The 19101-nt window shown below is 39.8% G+C and overlaps 1 protein-coding gene across 1 annotated transcript in view; it reads right to left on the reverse strand.

Moving 5' to 3' along the window:
• The window catches only part of LOC120806130 (ras-specific guanine nucleotide-releasing factor RalGPS1), a 41797-nt gene extending 23012 nt beyond the window's left edge, over window positions 1-18785 (reverse strand). The window contains exons 1-3 of the mRNA XM_040156899.1: window positions 18654-18785; window positions 15807-15900; window positions 12040-12107 (exon numbers count right to left, since the gene is read on the reverse strand). Of these exons, the coding sequence (XP_040012833.1) occupies window positions 12040-12107; window positions 15807-15900; window positions 18654-18774 (283 nt within the window). The 5' untranslated portion in view covers window positions 18775-18785. The remainder of the gene's footprint in view (window positions 1-12039; window positions 12108-15806; window positions 15901-18653) is intronic.
• Between the last annotated feature and the right edge of the window lie 316 nt (window positions 18786-19101).

A 19101-nucleotide genomic window follows, 5' to 3' on the forward strand; every position in this document is an offset into this window, starting at 1 on the left:
ATTTGTGGTTTTGAGTGAAATGTCTCAGTAACTGTTGGGTGGATTGCCATGAAGTTTGGTATTCACATCCATGTTCCCCTCAAGATGAACTGTAATAACTTTGGTGATCCTCTGACTTTTCATCTAGCGTCAGTATAGGATCAAAATTTCAATTTGTCCAATGCTTCGATTGACAACTAAATAACTGAAAAATTACAGCTATTTAAGCAAATGTTATTTAGCAAATGTGAACATGCTAAAATAGCAAGCATTTAGCTCAAAGCACCACTGTGCCTGAGCACAGCCTCACAGAGCTTCTAGCATGGCTGTAGACTCTTAGCCTTATTTTATAACTTATTTTTACTCTTGTTCTAATGTTGTTTATTAGATTCCAGTTTGTTTGCATTGCATTTTACTATATTGTTACGATATGTGACAAATAAAACCTATGAATACTGAATTTTGAAAGAAGCATCTTTCCAACAATGCTGTACAGTCACAAGTAGACTGTGCATTTTTGCGGGACAACCGGAGTGATGACTCATCTCTGGTAAAACAGTCTAGCTAATTGTGTCATGTTAATTTCAGATGTCAGAACCTTTTATGCATATCATTATTATTATTTAATGAAGTTCTGAATCAAGGACCTCCAGTATATTGATCAAGTAGGCTGTGAAAACTAAGATATGCAAAGTAAGTAGGCTACAGCTGTTATGCTAATGTTTCAGATACTTAAAATCAGTATTTCAATTTTTAGTGTACATTTCTTATTAGCCACAAGTTGAGAACATTAATTAGGCTGCCAGTTTTTCTACCTTCAAGCCAACTAAAGTGATTACAGGGCTGTATTGAATCTTTCAGTTTTAGTTATTGATAACCTTCTATTGCAAATGTTAAAGCTAATAGTAATTAGATGCAATAAGAGATGTGAAAGGATTCAGATTCAATAAGTGGATTTGATATGATACCATCAAACTCCAACCATACAGACATGTGAAATTCTAAGAGTGTAGACGAGAGTAACAACTGCAGATGCTTCATATACAGTAAGGGATCAGGGAATAGTTTGAATCATATGCTATGACCTTCTCAGTCACTACATCTTAACCCAACTCAACAATTATGGAAGAATTTGAAGTGAAGTCTTTGCCAGGGTTCTCCACCAGAATCATCATCAAAACACCACATATTGGAATATTCTTTGAAAAAATGTTTTCATCCCTCTTGTAGAGTTCCGCACACATGGAAAATCTATGACAAGAAGCACTGAAACTGTTGTAGAGGATCCGCAACACCTTACTTACAGATGGTTTTCACTTTATTTTATTTTAGGTGACTATTAATTTGTTAGTTTTTGCTTAAGGCTGAAATGCACACATAGAAGAACTGGCAGGTTCAAAACAGCAGGGAAAAACAGTAGAGGCGTGATCTCACAACAGGAACTGGACATGTCCAAAAAAAAGTTATATTCCAGGAGATTGATGTTAGTTCTTACCTCATTAGTAAGGACGTGTGTGCTTACTCACTTACTTGAACTGCTGCTAACACATTACAAAACAGCTTGGATGAATAGCCAGATTGTGGTCTGAAATTTCAGTCATGACGAGCTCAATCACAAGCTTCCCAAAACAGATGATTTAAGATTGATGGTCACAGCTTAAAGGGGCAATGTGTAAGTATTGTCCAACTGCTGAAAACTCCCGTTTGAATAAATCTAACCTCAGCATAGGGCAGATGTTGACATGTTGCCATACATGCATGGATTGGGGATTAATGTTTTCCACAAAGGTTTACCTTGCAATCTGATTATGTAACTGGTACGTTGTTTTATTTGGTTATTGTTAGACTTACAACAACATTACAACTTACATTTCACACGCAGTCTGCCGAGTCAGAGAGACAGGGAAGATGTAGTGGTGGCAGGAGGCGCAATAACTTCCCCGCCCGATGGTGGACAACGACCCACCCTACTATGCCTCTGATTGGCTTGTTTGGTTAGGTTTAGGCTTGAGGAGTGGTGAGGTGATTAGGGTTAGAAGAAAATTTCAGGGTCAGAGCCAATCAGGTGGAGGGTAGAGGTTGGTCTTCGCCCCCCTCAGGTGGGAAAAAAAATAATGCTGGCAGGAGTAGAGGACAAGCCATGAGAGGTTCAGGAACGTGAGGGAGAGGGAGAGCATTCAGAGCAGCAGCATCAATAGCTGAGCTTTAGGAAAGAATGGAGGGAAGTCGCTGAGAGAGGAAGGCTGCAACACAGGTTTATAGCCTACTCACAGTTACTACTTCTTCATCCTCTCATGTGGACTAATGGGACTAATGGGACTAATGTGGACTTATAGACTGGATGCTACAGTGACTCACTATCACCTCTTGAGGTACAAAGTGATATTATGAGACGGGATGGGCTGGGGCTAGCTGGTTAGCATGCTAACTTTAGTAGATATTTCTGCAACAAAATACATAGACGTCTCTTTGACAAAACGTCAAATCTGTTAATTTATGGTTTTAAAATAAAATACTTACATATGGCCCCTTCAAGTCACATACAGCACCACCATCTGAGGGGTTTCTCCCTGTTTATATACAGATGGCTGGAGTGATGTGTGAAGTGGATGAAAGCATCATGTCATGTCAGATTTCCATTTTTTGTTGTTGCACATGTTCTGCTCAGTTCACCAAGGCATCTTTTTGTACATGGAGAGATTGAGTACACCAGATGTTTCTTTTTGGCAGTGTTTGAGGTGCATGAGACATGTTTATGCTGAATGAGCCAACAAGGCATTGGACGCAGCCAGAGCAGCCTTCTTCTGCCATGTTATATAAATTCAAATGATCATCTGACCATGAGGAGAACACGATCAGTAGTCATTACACACTGATGAGACACTCCTGATCACTGACAGTCATCTTTCTCTCAAGTCAGGACACCTATCTGTACAAGTTCATTCAGAAAAGCAACTTTCATTTGGTATCTAGACACTGATTAGTAAATAAAAGGCATAAGGGAGACAACTAATAATGCACATTTTCATCAGTCATGTTCACATCTGCAGAAGGTAAACTACATTTTCAGTCCACCGGGTAAAAACTAGTGTTTCTTTGTGGTTATTGTGTACAAGGCAATGTGTTTGCTACATTTCTACTTTTTTCTGGCCCCTAGTGGTGGAAAGTAACTCAGTACATTTACTCAAGTGCTGTACTTACGTACAATTCATGGGCACTTGTACAATGTGTTTCCTTTGTTTACCACCGTATACTTTTTCTCCAATTTCAGAGGCAAATAATAGCCCACATGCTGATGAATTCTTAGTGATCCAACTTCCCAAAAGTTTATCACAGTAAAATGCTACTGACACATTAAGGTATCGGTAATGTAAACAATCTCAGTTTTTATTTTTCTGCGGTTGAAAGATACATCCTAGGATACGCTGGAATACAACATAAGTGATGTTTCCTGAGGTCATCGGGTGTTTCGGGTCTTTCAACATCATACAACCTCGCTCAGGCGACCCAGCCAGGGCTGATCAGACCCTGGCTTGTATCTGTGCAGCATTAGCCAACAGATCGCTCCTCCTAATCCAAAGCCATCTGGGGGGCCCTCTCTGCAGCTTCCATGGTGGACTTTGGCCTTCCTCTTTGCAGTTCCAGTGATGCCAAGTAGGGTGAAGACTTTACTGAGTGAATGACCAACAAAGCCACTACATCCCACTTCGCCGGCTCACAGCGAGCCTTCCTACCTCTCAACCGGCACTGCTCCGCCGGCTCCTGGTACTTGGACCGCTTCCGCTCATTTGCCTCCTCTAATCGGTCCTCCCAGGGAACTGTCAGCTCTATTAAGAGCAAATGCTTTGTAGAGACTGATGTTAGCACAACGTCTGGCCTCAACGAAGTTGTTATAATGTGGCCTGGGAACTTGAGCTGCCTCCCTAAGTCCACTCGCAGCTCCCAGTCCAATGCAGAGGTGAGCAGACGGCTGCTGAACTGGGCTGTGCCCCGGGCTGCTCCCCAGTCCCCACAAAGGCGATGTTCCTCTGGCTGCGCACGTGCTTGATGTTAGCCACAGCTTTTGAGATGGATCTACAACTGGCTTCAGCACCCGGTCATGTTTCAAGCATACTGCTGGGCTGTTGGGGGGGGGGGGGGCTGTGGATGTGCTCAAGGGAACCTTTTCCAGTGCACCGAGGTCATGCTGGAGTATCACACTTGCCCCAGATGTGGAGATTTGCTGGGGTGGGTAGGACATCATACACGGCTTGGACCATGAACTTGATTCACTGGGGTTCCACCTGCCTGACGTCAGATCAGGTTATCTTCCGCTCCAGCACACCCTCAACCTTGCCACTGCTCCTGCTGCTGTATGCCCACCATGCTGCTGGTCCGTTCCTCCTTCACTCATTGCCGCACCTCCTCCTGGACCGGATGGTGTCTGTCCTTGCCATGGTCCTTGTCATAGCTAGGTTGTGGGATGGCTCCCATCCCTGCCTGTCCTGTTGCCACTGTGCCCACCAAAGCCCTGTGTCTCAGCTGAGACTCAGCAATCTTCAGGACTTCCTCAGCTCTCCACTTCCTGCCTGTTCACACAAAAATGCCTGCTGAAGACACTCTTGAGTCCCTGGATTCCCAATAAAGCAGTGCCTCTCTCGTGCGGGAAACCCTGAACTCCTCGTCGAGGCTACTGTTTGGGAGCTGGAGCTTATTGGTCCTCCCGTACAGTGCTGCACTACTCAAGCTATGTGGCAGACCCAGCCATCTGTTGGGGTAGCTGCTGATCTTCCTCTTCAGGGTCTCAACTGTTGACAGTGTAGGATACCATGTTGGTAGATCCAATCCTATAAACTACTGGGTAAGCCAGACTTGTTTACCGTGGTGAGCAAGCTCCTTGATGGTGGCTTGGAGCTCAAAGTGTTTTGCAGGAAGTGGTTCATCTCCTCCTTGGAGCAGGCAAGACGGCCACTGCGCTTCTGCCCTAGCAGCTGCTTAGTATTAAGGCAGTCCTGGCTCTCTCTCTCTCCTATAATAACTACTTTAACTTTTTATACTTCAGTACCTTTTGCTACTACTGTACCTGTACCTTTACCTAAGTATTTTTAAATTGTAGCAATGCTTATTTTGTTTAGCAAATTTTTTGAGTGCTTGCTCCATCAGTGCTTACTCAATTTTTAAAGTAGAAGTTTGTATGAATTACTATTTTCTTACTAAAAAGGTTACACTCAACTTTGACTGTCACCTAATTCCTTGAGTTCTGTCTCTCAGTCCACATACAAATCCCACCATTTTATCTGGCATAGGCAGACATACTAAAACATTGTAGCATTCTATCTGTTCAATTCACACCGATTCCAACCTCCAACATTCATCCGTCTCTGTCCTCAGAGCCATCTGTCTGTCAACAGCCACCTACGTAGAGCTGAGTACACAGCAGCAGAAAAAACTGTCTTCACCAGGCAGATTGACAGTAGAAATTCACATAAAAATAGTTTTCATGTAGGGTCCGCAAGACGAAATCAGCAAAGTCAGCAATCAGCATTTTTTATTTATTGATTCATTAATTTCATTCCCTTGCCTGCTATGATAGATAGTGAAATTGGCAATGATCAAAGCGACAATGGGAGGCCTTATCAATCATTGCAGATACAGTGAATAAGTTTATAACATATACATCGATCAGCCACAACATTAAAACCAGTAACTGGTGTAAACAGTGTGTAATGTGGGTGATCTGACAACTGTCTGTGGATATTACGCTTCACTAAGCGCCCCAGAGAAAAAAAGAAAAGACTGTGAGCAAAAAAACACACAGAAGGTCCTGTGGTGTTGTGCGTCTCACACACACGTCTCAGAGTCTGTGTTGATTGATACATTTAATAAAATAGAAGCATATCTGATGTCAAAAATGCTTCTATAAACGCTTTCTAAACAGACAGGCAACAGATTAAAGGAAAAACGTGAATAAATGAGTGGAGAAACAAATTGCAGATGCTTCGACACAGGTGCACTGCATGGTGCAATTAAGCAATTAACTTCCAATCATGCTCTGTACCATGTATAAAAATGCTGAGCAGGTCCATTTCATTTGGATTTTGTATCGAGATGGCAAGAGGAAAGGATCTAAATGACTTTCGAAGAGGTTTCATTGTTGGGGCACAGATGGCGGGAGCTTCAATCACAAAGACTGCTCAACTGGCTAGTGTTTCAATAGGGACAGTGACTAAAGTGAGATCTGCATTTAGATCAATGGGAAAGACAATAGTAAATAGGGTCAGCACACATTTGATGACCGTGATGCGTGGGCATTAGTGCGATATGTAAGGAAAATCAGAGGAGCAGCTCTTCCTCAGGTGACTGAGAATGTCAATGCAGGAATTAATCAGACTGTGTCTACAGAAGAACTGTCCGTCAAAAATTACATAGAAAAGGATATTATAGTAGGGTTGCAGTGCATAAAGCCCTCATTACAAACAAGAATGCACATTTGAGAGTTCAGTGGTGCAAAAACCATAGGCACTACAGGTCTACAGATACATGGAAAAAAATGATATTATCAGATGAGTCATCCTTCACCATATTCTCAACAAGTGGGTGAGTGCATGTGTAGCATACACCAAGAGAAAGGTACAGGCCCGACTGCTTGACCCCTACAGTGAGGGGATCCAGTGGCTCTGTTATGCTGTTGGGGGCATTTGGATGGAATGGTTTGGGTCCACTTGTCCCCTTAGAGGGAAGGGTCACTGCAAATCAATACAAAGTTGTTCTGAGCCATCCCCTTTATCCTGTGGTGAAACATTTCTATCATGATGGGAGTGGTATCTTCCAGGATATCAATGCCCCCTTCCATAGGGCATGAGGGGTCACTGGTGGTTTGATGAGCATGACAATGATGTGAATCATATCCTATGGCCTTCACAGTCACCAGATTTCAACCCAACTGAACACTGCTGTTCCATCCCTCCAGTAGAGTTTCAGAGACATGTAGAATCAGTGCCAAGGCACACTGAAGCTGTTCTGTTGGCAAGTGGTGGTCCGACACCTTACTAAGACACTTTATGTTGGTTTTTCTTTTAATTTGTCATGCGTCTGTAGATTGGCCTTTACATTAATCACCAAATAGAAGCATCTGATTAGTGGCATTTGCTCGAACTCAGCAGAAATCCAGCCCACACTGAATGTGGTTAAAAAAACAAAGTGCCACTATACTGTATTTCTCTCCATTGTATTTACATACATTCAATGTTTCTACATAAAAATTATTAATTTAACAGGTCACACTTTGTAATCACACTGAAATAGACAACAGAACTGAACATACATTAAAGGCAAGGCATTAAAGAACAGTGCTCTACTGGTGAGTGCTAAAACTATATTTAAGACTTTTAAGGGTTACTCCGGTGATTTAGTATTATGCTTCCAAAAAGTTGTGGGATGTGTGAAACAGATGAAAAAAAGCATGTTGAAAACTGAAGAAGTGTGCCTCCCACCAAGGCCATTTCAAAACTGTCCATAACTCTTCTCTATAAAATATCAAACATTCTGATAACTTTCATAAAATAACTAATGGAAAATGTTTATTAAAAAATAACATGGCTCATGGTCATAAAGATGAGAAACATATGTCTTTATAAGGAAGAAGTATCTTGTAATGATAACGAATAACAGATTTTTTTTTCATGGTGACGGAAACCAAACCTTCACTCTGAGGCAACATGCTGTTTCCAGTCAAACGTTTCTATGTAATAGCTCAGACACATGCTTCCTTCCTAAATGATTCACTGATGTCCTGTGTATTACACTAACTGCAGCACTTTACACTCTTGGCACAACAAGATGCTTTTGTAATTAACATGCACTGAAATTGAAACCTTACGTTCCTTTACTGCACAGTCCCCTCCGGTCAGTCCAGTGAGAAGCACATAATGACTCTGTCACTCTATAAAGATTAATATCACCAAATTGTCTGAATTATAATTATACTAAATTGTGAGATACAGTTAGGTACATAAGTATTTGGACGGAAACACAATTTTTAGAATTTTGCCTCTGTACACTGCCACAGTGGATTTGAACCAAAGCCATCAAGATGTGATTGAAGTGTAGACTTTCAGGTTTAATTCAAGGGGTTTTATCAAAAATATCACACTAACCATTTAGGAATTACAGCCATTTTTATACACAGTCCTTCATTTCAAGAGGCTCAAAAGTAATTGGACATACCAACATAATTATAAATATGAGGATTATTTAGGATGAAAATCCTTTGCAGTCAATGACTGCCTGAAGTCTGGTAACCATGGACATTACCAAATGCTGAGTTTCCTCCCTTCAGATGATTTGTCAGGCCTTTACTGCAGCTGCCTTCAGTTGCCGCTTGTTTGTGGTTATTTCTGCCCTCAGTTTTGTCTTCAGGAAGTGAAAAGCATGCTCAATGGCGTCGAGGTCAGGTGACTCACTTGACCATTGAAGATTATTCCATTTCTTTGCCTTGAGAAGCTCTTGGGTTGCTTTCGCAGTATGTTTTGACCATTTTCATTAACCATCTCTACTGTGAAGCCCCGTCCTATCAGTTTTGCAGCCTTCGGCTGAATCTGAGCAGATAGTATAGCCCTATACACTTCAAAATTCATCCTGCTACTTCTATCAGCAGTCACATCATCAATAAACACCAGTGACCCAGTTCCATTGGCAGCCATACATGCCCATGCCATGACACTGCCTCCACCATGTTTGACAGATGATGTGGTGGCTTTGGATCATGTTCCTTTCCTTCTCCATACTCTTCTCTTACCATCATTCTGTTACAAATTAATTTTGGTTTCATCTGTCCAAATAATCTTGTTCTAGAACTGGGCAGCCTTTTTAAAAATGTTTTCTGGCAAAGCCTTTCTGTTCTTCATTTTTACAAATGGTTTGCACCTTGTGTTAAAACCTCTGTATTTATATTAATGAAAGGGTCTCTTGATTATAGACTCTGACGATTATACACCTACCTTCTCAAGAGTGTTCTTGACCTGGCTAGATGTTGTGAGGGGTTTTTTCTTCATCAAGGACAGAATTTTGCCATCATCAACTTTAGTTGTCTTCCATGGTCTTCCAGGCCTTTTGATGTTGCTGAGCTCACCAGTGCATTCTTTCTTTTTTAGAATGTACCATATCATTGATTTGGCCACACCTAGAGTTCCTGCTATCTGTCTGAGAGGTTAGTTTTGTTTTTTCAGCCTAATGATGGCCTCATTCATTTGCATTGACACTTCTTTGGACCGCACTTAGAATCAACTCCAGACCTTTTTTCTGCATAATTTGTCATGAAATAACGAGGGAACAGGCCACATCTGGGCATGAGACTGATCGTCAGTCAATTGTTCAATTACTTTTAAGCCTCTGGAAAAGAGGGACTATGTATAAAAATGGCTGTAATCCCTAAACCCCTTAAATTAAATCTTAAAATCTACACTTCAATCGCATCTTAATGGCTTCATTTCAAATCCACTGTGGTGGTGTACAGAGGCAAAATTACTAAAATTGTGTTACTGTCCAAATAGTCATTTACCTAAATGTAAGAGAGAGAGGGAGACAGAATATCAGTAAATATGGTAACCATTACAAACAAATCAAACCATGTGGCTGGCCAGCCTTTGAGACATGAATCGATGGAAAAAGATCAATGTGTTCAGTCCCAGAGGACGCTGCAGTGGAATGGCTGACATGATTCTGCTGTTAGACTGCTACGAACAAACAAAAACAAAACAACCACAACAATGTTGAACCTTGCACATATTTTCCCCCTATGCAATGCAGACATCATCACATTTCTGAAGACAGAAAACAAGCTTGCAATCCTGACCACCAGCCTGGAGTGTTGACACAAGGCAGGTCGGGTCCATGGATTAATGCTGTTGATGCCAAATTCTGACCCTACCATCAGTGTGCCTCAGCAGAAATCCAGATTCATCAGACCATTCTACAATTTTCTTATGTTGGTGAGCCTGCGCCCACTGCAGCCTCAGATTTCTGTTCTTGGCTGACAAGACTGGAACCTGACGTGTTCTTCTGCTGTTGTAGCTCATCCACTTCATGGTTGGTGGTGTTGTTCATTCTGAGATGCTTTTTTGCTCACCACAGTTTTAAAGAGTGGTTATCTGAGTTACTGTGGCCTTTCTGTCAGCTCCAACCAGTCTGGCCATTCTCCTCTGACCTCTCTCAAGACAAGGTGTTTCCATCCACAGAACTGATGCTCACTGGATGTTTTTTTTTTTGCAGCATTCTGAGTAAAAACTCTAGAGACTGTTGTGTGTGAAAATCCCATGAGATCAGTAGTTTCAGAAACATTCTAGCCAGCCTTCAAAGTCACTGAGATTACATTTTGTCACAGTTAAAAATGCAGGAGGAAAGCCATTTGTCTGCAGCTTTCAGAGCATATTCACTGCAGTCTCATCACCTCCATGATGTCTTCAGAGAACACAGAGAGATGAGGGAGAATGGAAGATAAGGAGGAAATGATGGAAATGACACTGACAGAGGAGACAAGTTTGGTCGTTTGTGTAGTCCATTCAAGACAGCCAGCCAGCGCTTTGCTGTTTTCTTCTCCAACCCAATCAAAATATAACCAATCAGCTGTCAATGCAGAAACCTGAAAAAAGCTGTGGGTGACTATTCGTTTTATTTTTTATCTACATGCTTCATGCTACATGCTGTTTAGTACGTAATCATAACTTTTACTGCTATAAAGATGACATGCAACTTTATGTATCTGTAAAAGTTTTTTTGGGGGGATACGTTCTGGTCTATTTCTGAGTCAAGCCAGAGATGCTATACGAGAGGAAACAAATCACTTAAAGAATCCTGAATAGAATCCTCTGTAATACCAAAGATGGCAGTTGTGTGACACATGTCTGACCCCTCTCCTGAAATAGCCAATCGCCTGCTTTATCACAGCCGATAAGAAGCCAATTGTGTTTTTGCACTGATGCAAGTGAAACCTTGTGCGTGCGTAGTAAAAGTATAACCCGTGGAATAAAAGCGTTTTAAACCTTATTTTGGGGCAAAGTCACCAAACTTTTTAAGCAGTTTTTATCAGATTTGACTGGTGATTCTATGCATGCAGTTTTTATGTCCCAGTGATAATTGAAAGGGAAGTTTTGGCATTCTCCCCATTCATTTAGAGTTTTAGCCTGAAATAACTGTCCGGGGTTGTTGCCAAGATGGCTGCCAAGTGGAGAGACTTGCCTATAAGGACTTTGGTCAAGCACAGTAACTTCATGTTGTCATCATGAGGTCACTGCACAGTTTCAGCATGTAACTACCTGTAAGAAAATAACTTTTCCTTTTTTCACTTCAGTTTTTGTATGAGTTAAACAAAAAATGCACAATGCATTAGTATGTTTTTGTGCTAAGCTAATCACCTGCTACGTCCAGGCTTTATATTTAGTACAAAGACAGAGAAGTAGTATAATCTTATTGACCCTCTGCAAGAAATTAAATAAGCATATTTCTCATTTCTCAACTATTCTATTTTGACACAAGAAATGTGATGTGCTCCTGGTAGCAGTGACCTAAAGCTTCCATGTTGACTGACAATTATGTCCATGGGAAAACACCTGACTCCATGTCATACTGAATAATGACGTGAAAACAAATCAGCACCTATATCTGATTATCAGGTTAGGATTTTCGTAAGATTAGCACCAAGACCCTCTGCCTCTAATGAAAAGATAAACCGAATGTATCACATAGGCATTAAAAAATTGAAACTACATGAAAACTACAGTTGGTTTGCCTCCTCTACCTAACATATTTTCTATTGAATGCTACAGTTCATGGGTACATAACTATACTTATGATTATGTGAATTTACATAAAGAGTTACTGTCCCTGATTTTTCAGTGATTGTGATAATGGTGTGATGATGATGGAAATAGTTCATTTTGTTGTTCTGAAAAATGAAAATAAAACCTAATAAGATGTTATTAAAATTAAATTGAATCTAATGATCCTAATACAAAACTAAATAAACATCTGGTATCCGATGAAGGGCAAACCACTGAATCTGTGGAACTCTACCACGTGTCTTACCTGTCAGGTCTTCTTTAGAAGAAATGATGCGAGGGGAACTGTTGCCAGGTTCAATCTTCAGAGACAGCCTGCAACACAAATGTTTTCATCAGACACACCAGCCCAATGCTCGTCTCTGAACTCTGATAGTTACTACTGTCCAGACAGAAATACACAACACATTCACTGCGATATGAAGTCCATCAGTTTATTTACAGAGTTAACTAGCCAGAAAATTATGCAGTAAGTATGGGTTCAACTTCGTAACTTTGTCTTTGAACTGCTGAAAAAGCCAATTACTGCAGCTTCAATTTATTTACCCCAAGCAATTAAAGAAAAATCAGAACCAGCCAATAGTGAATCTAATTGAGCATTACTCAACTGAGCAATGAGGTTTCACACTGTCTCAGGACTCTCTCACTTTGATCTATAAGATACACAGCTATGAAGCAGGTTTGCGTCAAGGCTGTAATTGAAACAGAGGATTCACTGGTTTAGTTCTTGCTTTAAGCCAGTCAAGACAGTACAGCTGCCAGTTTTTAGGCTGCAATGAACCTTGACTGGATCTGCATAAAAATCGCTTTTCTAATGTCCTGTATACACAGGAAGTGATTCAGCTGTGCTATTAACTTGTCCATCTCAATGGCATCTGATGGCATGCCATGTAATAGCTCGTGTTTCACTCGCGCTATATATGACTTACTGTTATCTGAAGCGTAAATTTACACTTCAAGTCCATTTTCTTCCATTTTACTCATGTAACTACAATTATTGTGTGTTGGACTCTTGAGTGCTGCCGGAATGTGGCTGACCTACTCTCAGTACTGTGACTGAACACATCCTGTGTAGACCACTGACGGAGCACTGAAGCTGCAGTCTGTGTAGACATGGTATATGTGATAAGAGAAGTTATTGTGTCACAGGTCACTCTGAATGCCTGTCTAATTATTGGCTCTAGATCATGGAATATTATTTAGATATCAGAAATCTACACATTTCTACACTGGGATTTGTGGTGGCCCTGATGGTTGACCATAAACATATGGCTGTGTACATGGCTGTACACATACAGTATATGGTTATCATTTAAACTTGAATATTGAACATTATATAGATATAACTTCTACTAAACTTCTTAGACAAAGGCTGTTTCTGCCTTAATTTGTCTTTGTGGGTAATTGAATTTGCAGTAAAAAGGTGTTGTGTTCCACAATTAGCTTTGTGGAACCTTCAGATACACTATTACATGTTCAAAGACAAACACTGGTGATGTTAATGATGCACATCAAAACACCTGCACAAACCGTTTTCTCTGTAGCCTCCACACCAGTGGCATCTTGTTGTGCATCATTTAAACTTGATGTACAACATTACAGCAGGATACCTCACTATCCTGTTTTCCAGTGTCAATGGGTGTCAGTTCTCCGAATAGCAGAAATTGGTCACATTTCCTGTGATGTTTTGTGCGTGCCTTTTAACATCTTGGAACCATGTAGGAAATAAAAATCATAAATCTAAAGAACCTAACATACTTCTATACCAAAACTACTTCTTCTGTCTGCATGAAATGTCCAGTAAAGCCATCATAAAGTGAAAAACACACAGCCACATTTGGTGCTCCATGATGTGGCTGGTATGTGTATCACTTTACTGGTCATAAGGTAAAATAAGTTATTTTTCAGACCACACCTTTTCACAAATTAGACAAATCGTGTGTGTGGAATTGGACTAGCCAAGTATCCCACCATGCATTTCGCACCATCCAGTGGGAATGGCAAAGAGCCAGGATCACAGCTGATTCAATTTTTGTCTTACAACTGTTATTATGACACTTTACTAAGTTTTGATATTTTTCAACCAATTAGATTTCGAAACAGTGATCGATCTATTAAATATAATGCCTGCTTGGAAATTTGCTGTAATGTTTTCGGAGATGTGAAGACCCGCTGGTAAATTGGTGTCCGTTGTCATCCTTGTGAGAACAGACTTATCCCAGCAAGCCCTCTGGTAATTAAGGGTCCAAAGCCGAGGGGGCCGGGGACCACGTATGCAAAGCAGCCTACTCTTTCGAACTCCTCATAGGCTGTGTGTTAGATCTGCCCAAAACTTTGCAGATAGAATCTATGGACTTTCATGATCAAAAGTTATTAACAGAATTTTGATAATCCAAAAAATGCGCAAGTTATAAAGGAACAACTTCGTATAGGTTGCTGTCAAAACAGGAAGTGTATTAACACAAAACTTGGGCCAGTAGTTTGCTGTGCCACAGTGAAGTCCAATCTGTATAAATTGTTGCAGATAAAATCTAAGGACACTCATGATTAAAAGTTATTAAAAGAATTTTCAAAGTCCACAAAATGCAAAAGTTTTGAAGGAATATCTTCCTCTGAGTAACAAGAAGTGATGTTAAGACTTGGCAATGGTCGGTCAAATGAACACAAAACTTGGGCACGTAAATTGCTGTACCCCACTGAAGCTTAATGGAATGAGTAATGTAAGGCATGGAAAGAACATCAGGATCAGGTGAATGGAAGGGATTTTGCAGTATAGAACTATAAAGCAAAGGACACCAAGAGCAGAATGCATATTTTTTAGGGCTCTTACATTCCTAAGACTGAAAGCTTGTCTCTTGTGGTGCTGTGCTCCTATGGTTCCTCAAGTGTATAACTTGTTAAGTCATACACCTGAAAATGCCCAGCGTCTTTTAGCTCACTGTTTTGGTTTAATGGCCCACAAACTCTACTCCCATTTACCCACAGCCACAGCAGACAGTTGTTTTTAGACAGAAAAAGTTAGTAATTAGATGGAAAAACATAGTGGAGCATTTGGCAGCATCTAGCAAAGTAAACTGTCTTTTAGACAGACAGCTTTTCCTGTCAAGAGCGATCAGTCATGTAGTCATGAATGATCTGGTGATTGTCATTTTACAGTACTTCTATTGTGTATCATTGTAAATTGTATGTGTCTTGTATCTATATACTGAATGTGTGTACTTTCCTTTTGTATTTTATTGTTGAGCTTTATGTGTTTTATTTGGGGACAGGCATTGCAAATTAGCTTGGGCCATAAATGTTGTGGTATGTGGCACTGATTCATGTTATATACTTGTCCTTATACAAATAAACATGAAATAAATAATGAATCAGTATGAACTAAAAATAATTCTACAACTAGTCATTCAACACTGAGTGAGGCTGTAGTAGTAAAAGTGTACTAAGTGTACTAAACTTAGTAAGGGTGTGATTTGTTACTTATGAATTCACCTTTCATTTTGAGAGAAGAGTGTCTCATTTCTTTTTGCAAAAGTTACATAATCTTCCTTCAAGTCTGCCAATACAGACCTAACCTTTCAATGAATTCATAATTACATTTATTATATAAATGAAGATCTCTTAATTATGACTCATTTATAAGCCTGATGTATCATTTGAGCATACTCCCTTCTAAAAACTGCAGTCTGACAAAAGTGAACCTATGAAATAACCATACAGCCAAACCTAATTCTGATGAGAGGATCTGAGACGCTGCCTGAGAGAGTCATCAGTGCCTGGTGGATGAATGAATGAACTCCCTGTAAAGAAAGATAGAACCAGCTGCCTGTCGTTTTACATCCCGCTTCCATTGCATTGACCCCAGTCAATTTCATGCCCACTTCGACGTTTCCATGTACTTGAGAAAAGCTGTCCACGATAAAAAGGGTTCTTCCTCCGGGGAGCTTGAATAACCACAGAAGATTTCTTGACTGAATTTTTACTACTGCTCCTGCCATTCACTGAGATAAAACTTACTTGAAGTTGTCATCTTCTACAAACTTCTGGAGTTCCTCTATGTAGCGAACTGACAACAGATACTTCTGGACATGTGGTAGGGTCACAAGGTGATCTGAAAGAGAAAGGTTGCAGGAAGTCACTTAAGATAAAACACCTGACACTATACTATATGTTCATATTTGCTTTCAATGATTTTGGATAAAAGAAACACAGAAATAAAAAAAAAAAAGAATTTATGCTTTAAGACCTTGACTCACTGATGATAGCTCAGAATGTCCACTTACATGAAAGAAAGGTAGTGTACTTCAAATTTCAGCAAGTACAAAACAGGAGAGTGTGCACACCCAGATCTATCAGGATGCTCTTTTAATATGATGTCTCAATGTTAAGCACAGTGGAGTATAACAAACAGACGTATTGACTATAAATGACTATACCACCGATATCAGAAAAGTCCAGGAAAGTGCAGTGCAAAAAAAAAAAAAAGAAAAAAAAGTGTAATACAAATGCAAATAATATAAAAATATATACATTTTTATACATTTTTGGAAACTGGGCACACATAGGAGATCAATAGTATCAATCTACTGATCTTGTCTTCTTGTTATGGAAATATTGTGGACAATACTCGATGACAGTACTCCTACATTAGTGTCATTAAGGCGGGGGTCTTAAACTTTTTTATCTTGGGCCCAAAAATTAAAATCTTCGCTCTCCCAGTAAACAAGTTCAGCAACTTATTCTTTCACAATGAAAACACTATTTTTTAAATATATGGCCACCTCTTAGGACGTGACCAAAGTCCTGTACTTGCGTCACATGATAACACCTGCATAGCTAAGTGAATGAAACTTTTTCAATAATAATATATCTTTTAAAGTTTTCTAATTTGTTCGAGAAGAAATACCTCACTTTGTTTCTAGGGACAGGATCAGATAGCTGGTTCCATTCCTTTTAATCAGCAAAGAGTAATGGAAAACATACAAGTAACCAACAGATGGCAGCAAGCAGGTGGTGACATTTGTAATTTAATTTGTTATGTGCTTGTGGTTCCTGGTTTTTCTAATCTATTGATACTTAAAAACTTATATTTAAATGAAATATTATTACTCATGCTTTTTTCAATACACCTTACCTGCAATCGTGAGAAATATATATAATATATATTATTCACTCCTGCACTCAGTCACAGTACAGTCCAGCTCACCTGCAGAGCAGCTACACTAACACTACACTCCTTAACAGCTACATGAGTCTTATGTTTTACCTGTAAGACTCTCATTTCAATACCTTTGTTCAGCATCTGCGATGTGAAAACATCACATTTTCTAAAGTCAGATAAATAAAAAGTTTGCATCCTTGTCATATTTCAGTTATAAAATCCTAGAGTGCCATAGAGTGTTTCTCCTGATTGGCTGCTGACAGCTCTGTGTGCCCAGTCAAACAGACTTCACAACAGTAGAGGAGGTTGCACCAGCTTCAGATTCAAATGTAGTTTAGCTGACATCATTGGCAATCAGCACCAGAGTTAAGAGCGTCAGAGCAGCAAACAGGAACAAGTCACGCTGCCCTGCGTTTTCATCACCATTCTCTATTTCTATTATAGTTATTACCTACGCCAAAGAGGTTACGTGATCACCCATGTCTGTTTGTTTGTTGGTTTGTTGCATTGTCTGTTTGTTTATTTGTCAGCAGGATTACGCAAAATCTACTGAATGGATTTGCACCGAACCTGATCGACGGATAGGAAATGGCCCAGGGAAATGGCCTTATTACATTTTGTGGCAGATCCGGATCATTTACTATGAATTTTAATTTTTCTTCTGAAGTCTGGTGTATGTCGCTTGGCATTGGCCTTGGACGTCCTTGGAAAATGCGCTCTACTGAGCGCATTTTCTGGTTATTTCTGCAGCTATGTCATTTTGAGACAAGATTTGGTTTGTCAAGTTTATAGCCTGCCATGCAGTTATTCTGCATTACTTTGTGTCCAATGACGAAGCTAGAGAATTGTAGAGATTGGACTAACAAAATAAGATGTGGCTCAATTAATGATTCGAATTATTGACATCTGACATCTAAGCCCTAATCATATCATCATTTAAATCTGATTAACTTCATAGTTGTGCATCAGGAGCTCCAATAGTTGGAGTCACTAGCTGGTGAAGTACAGGAGGTTACAGCTAACTAACAGAATGTATCAAATACATCTAATGAACATTTAATATCTTCTGCTGCTCATCTCATTTTCAGGTTGTAGCTACAGGTTGTGAACATTAATTAGACTGTCACTAATAACTGTAGTGTTTCTGCCTTCTCAGTCAACAGAAGCTGATTAGACATCTTTGAGCTGGAGATATTTTAGCCTTTGCAAATGCTGAAAGATAAACCCAGTAAGTTTCGATAAGGCATTCAAAAGCATTTGGGTTTAATATTTAGATCTAGTATAAACAAATATCGGTGAAGGGGCAAACCAGTACAGGAGCATTTTTAACTCTGAATAAATAAATAAATAAACATATTAGAATATCTGGAGCCACCAATAAACAGTCCACTTTGGGGGAAACAATTAGGATTAAAGTGATGCTGCTTTTACAAAATCTACAGTGTGTAGCCAGTTCTTAATAAACAACTTCATCCTCTACCAGAAAAACTGATTTTGAATTTTTAAAGAACCACCTTCTACCACACATGGCAACCTGCCTGTGTCTGTAATTAGTGGTAGGTTTGATACATTTCCATACATGAGTCAGACAAAATATTAGAAATACCTCTCAATATAATGGAATTTAATATAGCAACACTACTACCAAGCATGTAGTATACTGTTTCTACTGGATAATGTAGATGTTATTGTTTGTTTCTTACCATAGTTACATGACATCTGCAGGTCAGAGATGACCCTCAGAAGGTTGTTCATCTGATTGGTCCGCTGCTCTGTCTCTATGATACTGTCTGATGCAGGATAGGCTGAGTCGATGTAGATCATGTCCAACAGGTAGATCCCTAGATGAGACAACACAAGATTTCAAATCACTTAGTGAAGCTCATTGACTATATATAAAAATGGACGTAGAGTCCGAGTCTGCAAAGTGAAACAAATGCTGAAGTGCTTTAAACCTGCATTCTCTCTAGTGGCTAGCAGGGGTTGACTCCACAGGTTGCAAAAAGAAGTCTGATTGTATAGTCTATGAGAAAATGACCCTACTTCTCACTTGATTTATTACCTGAGGAAACATTTTCTTAATGGGTTTATGGTCTCAATCGCTAGTTTCAAGTGCTCAATACAGCATGATGTGCATTATGTAAATTATAG

The sequence above is a fragment of the Xiphias gladius genome, chromosome 20, assembly GCF_016859285.1.
Source record: "Xiphias gladius isolate SHS-SW01 ecotype Sanya breed wild chromosome 20, ASM1685928v1, whole genome shotgun sequence".
NCBI lineage: Eukaryota > Metazoa > Chordata > Actinopteri > Istiophoriformes > Xiphiidae > Xiphias > Xiphias gladius.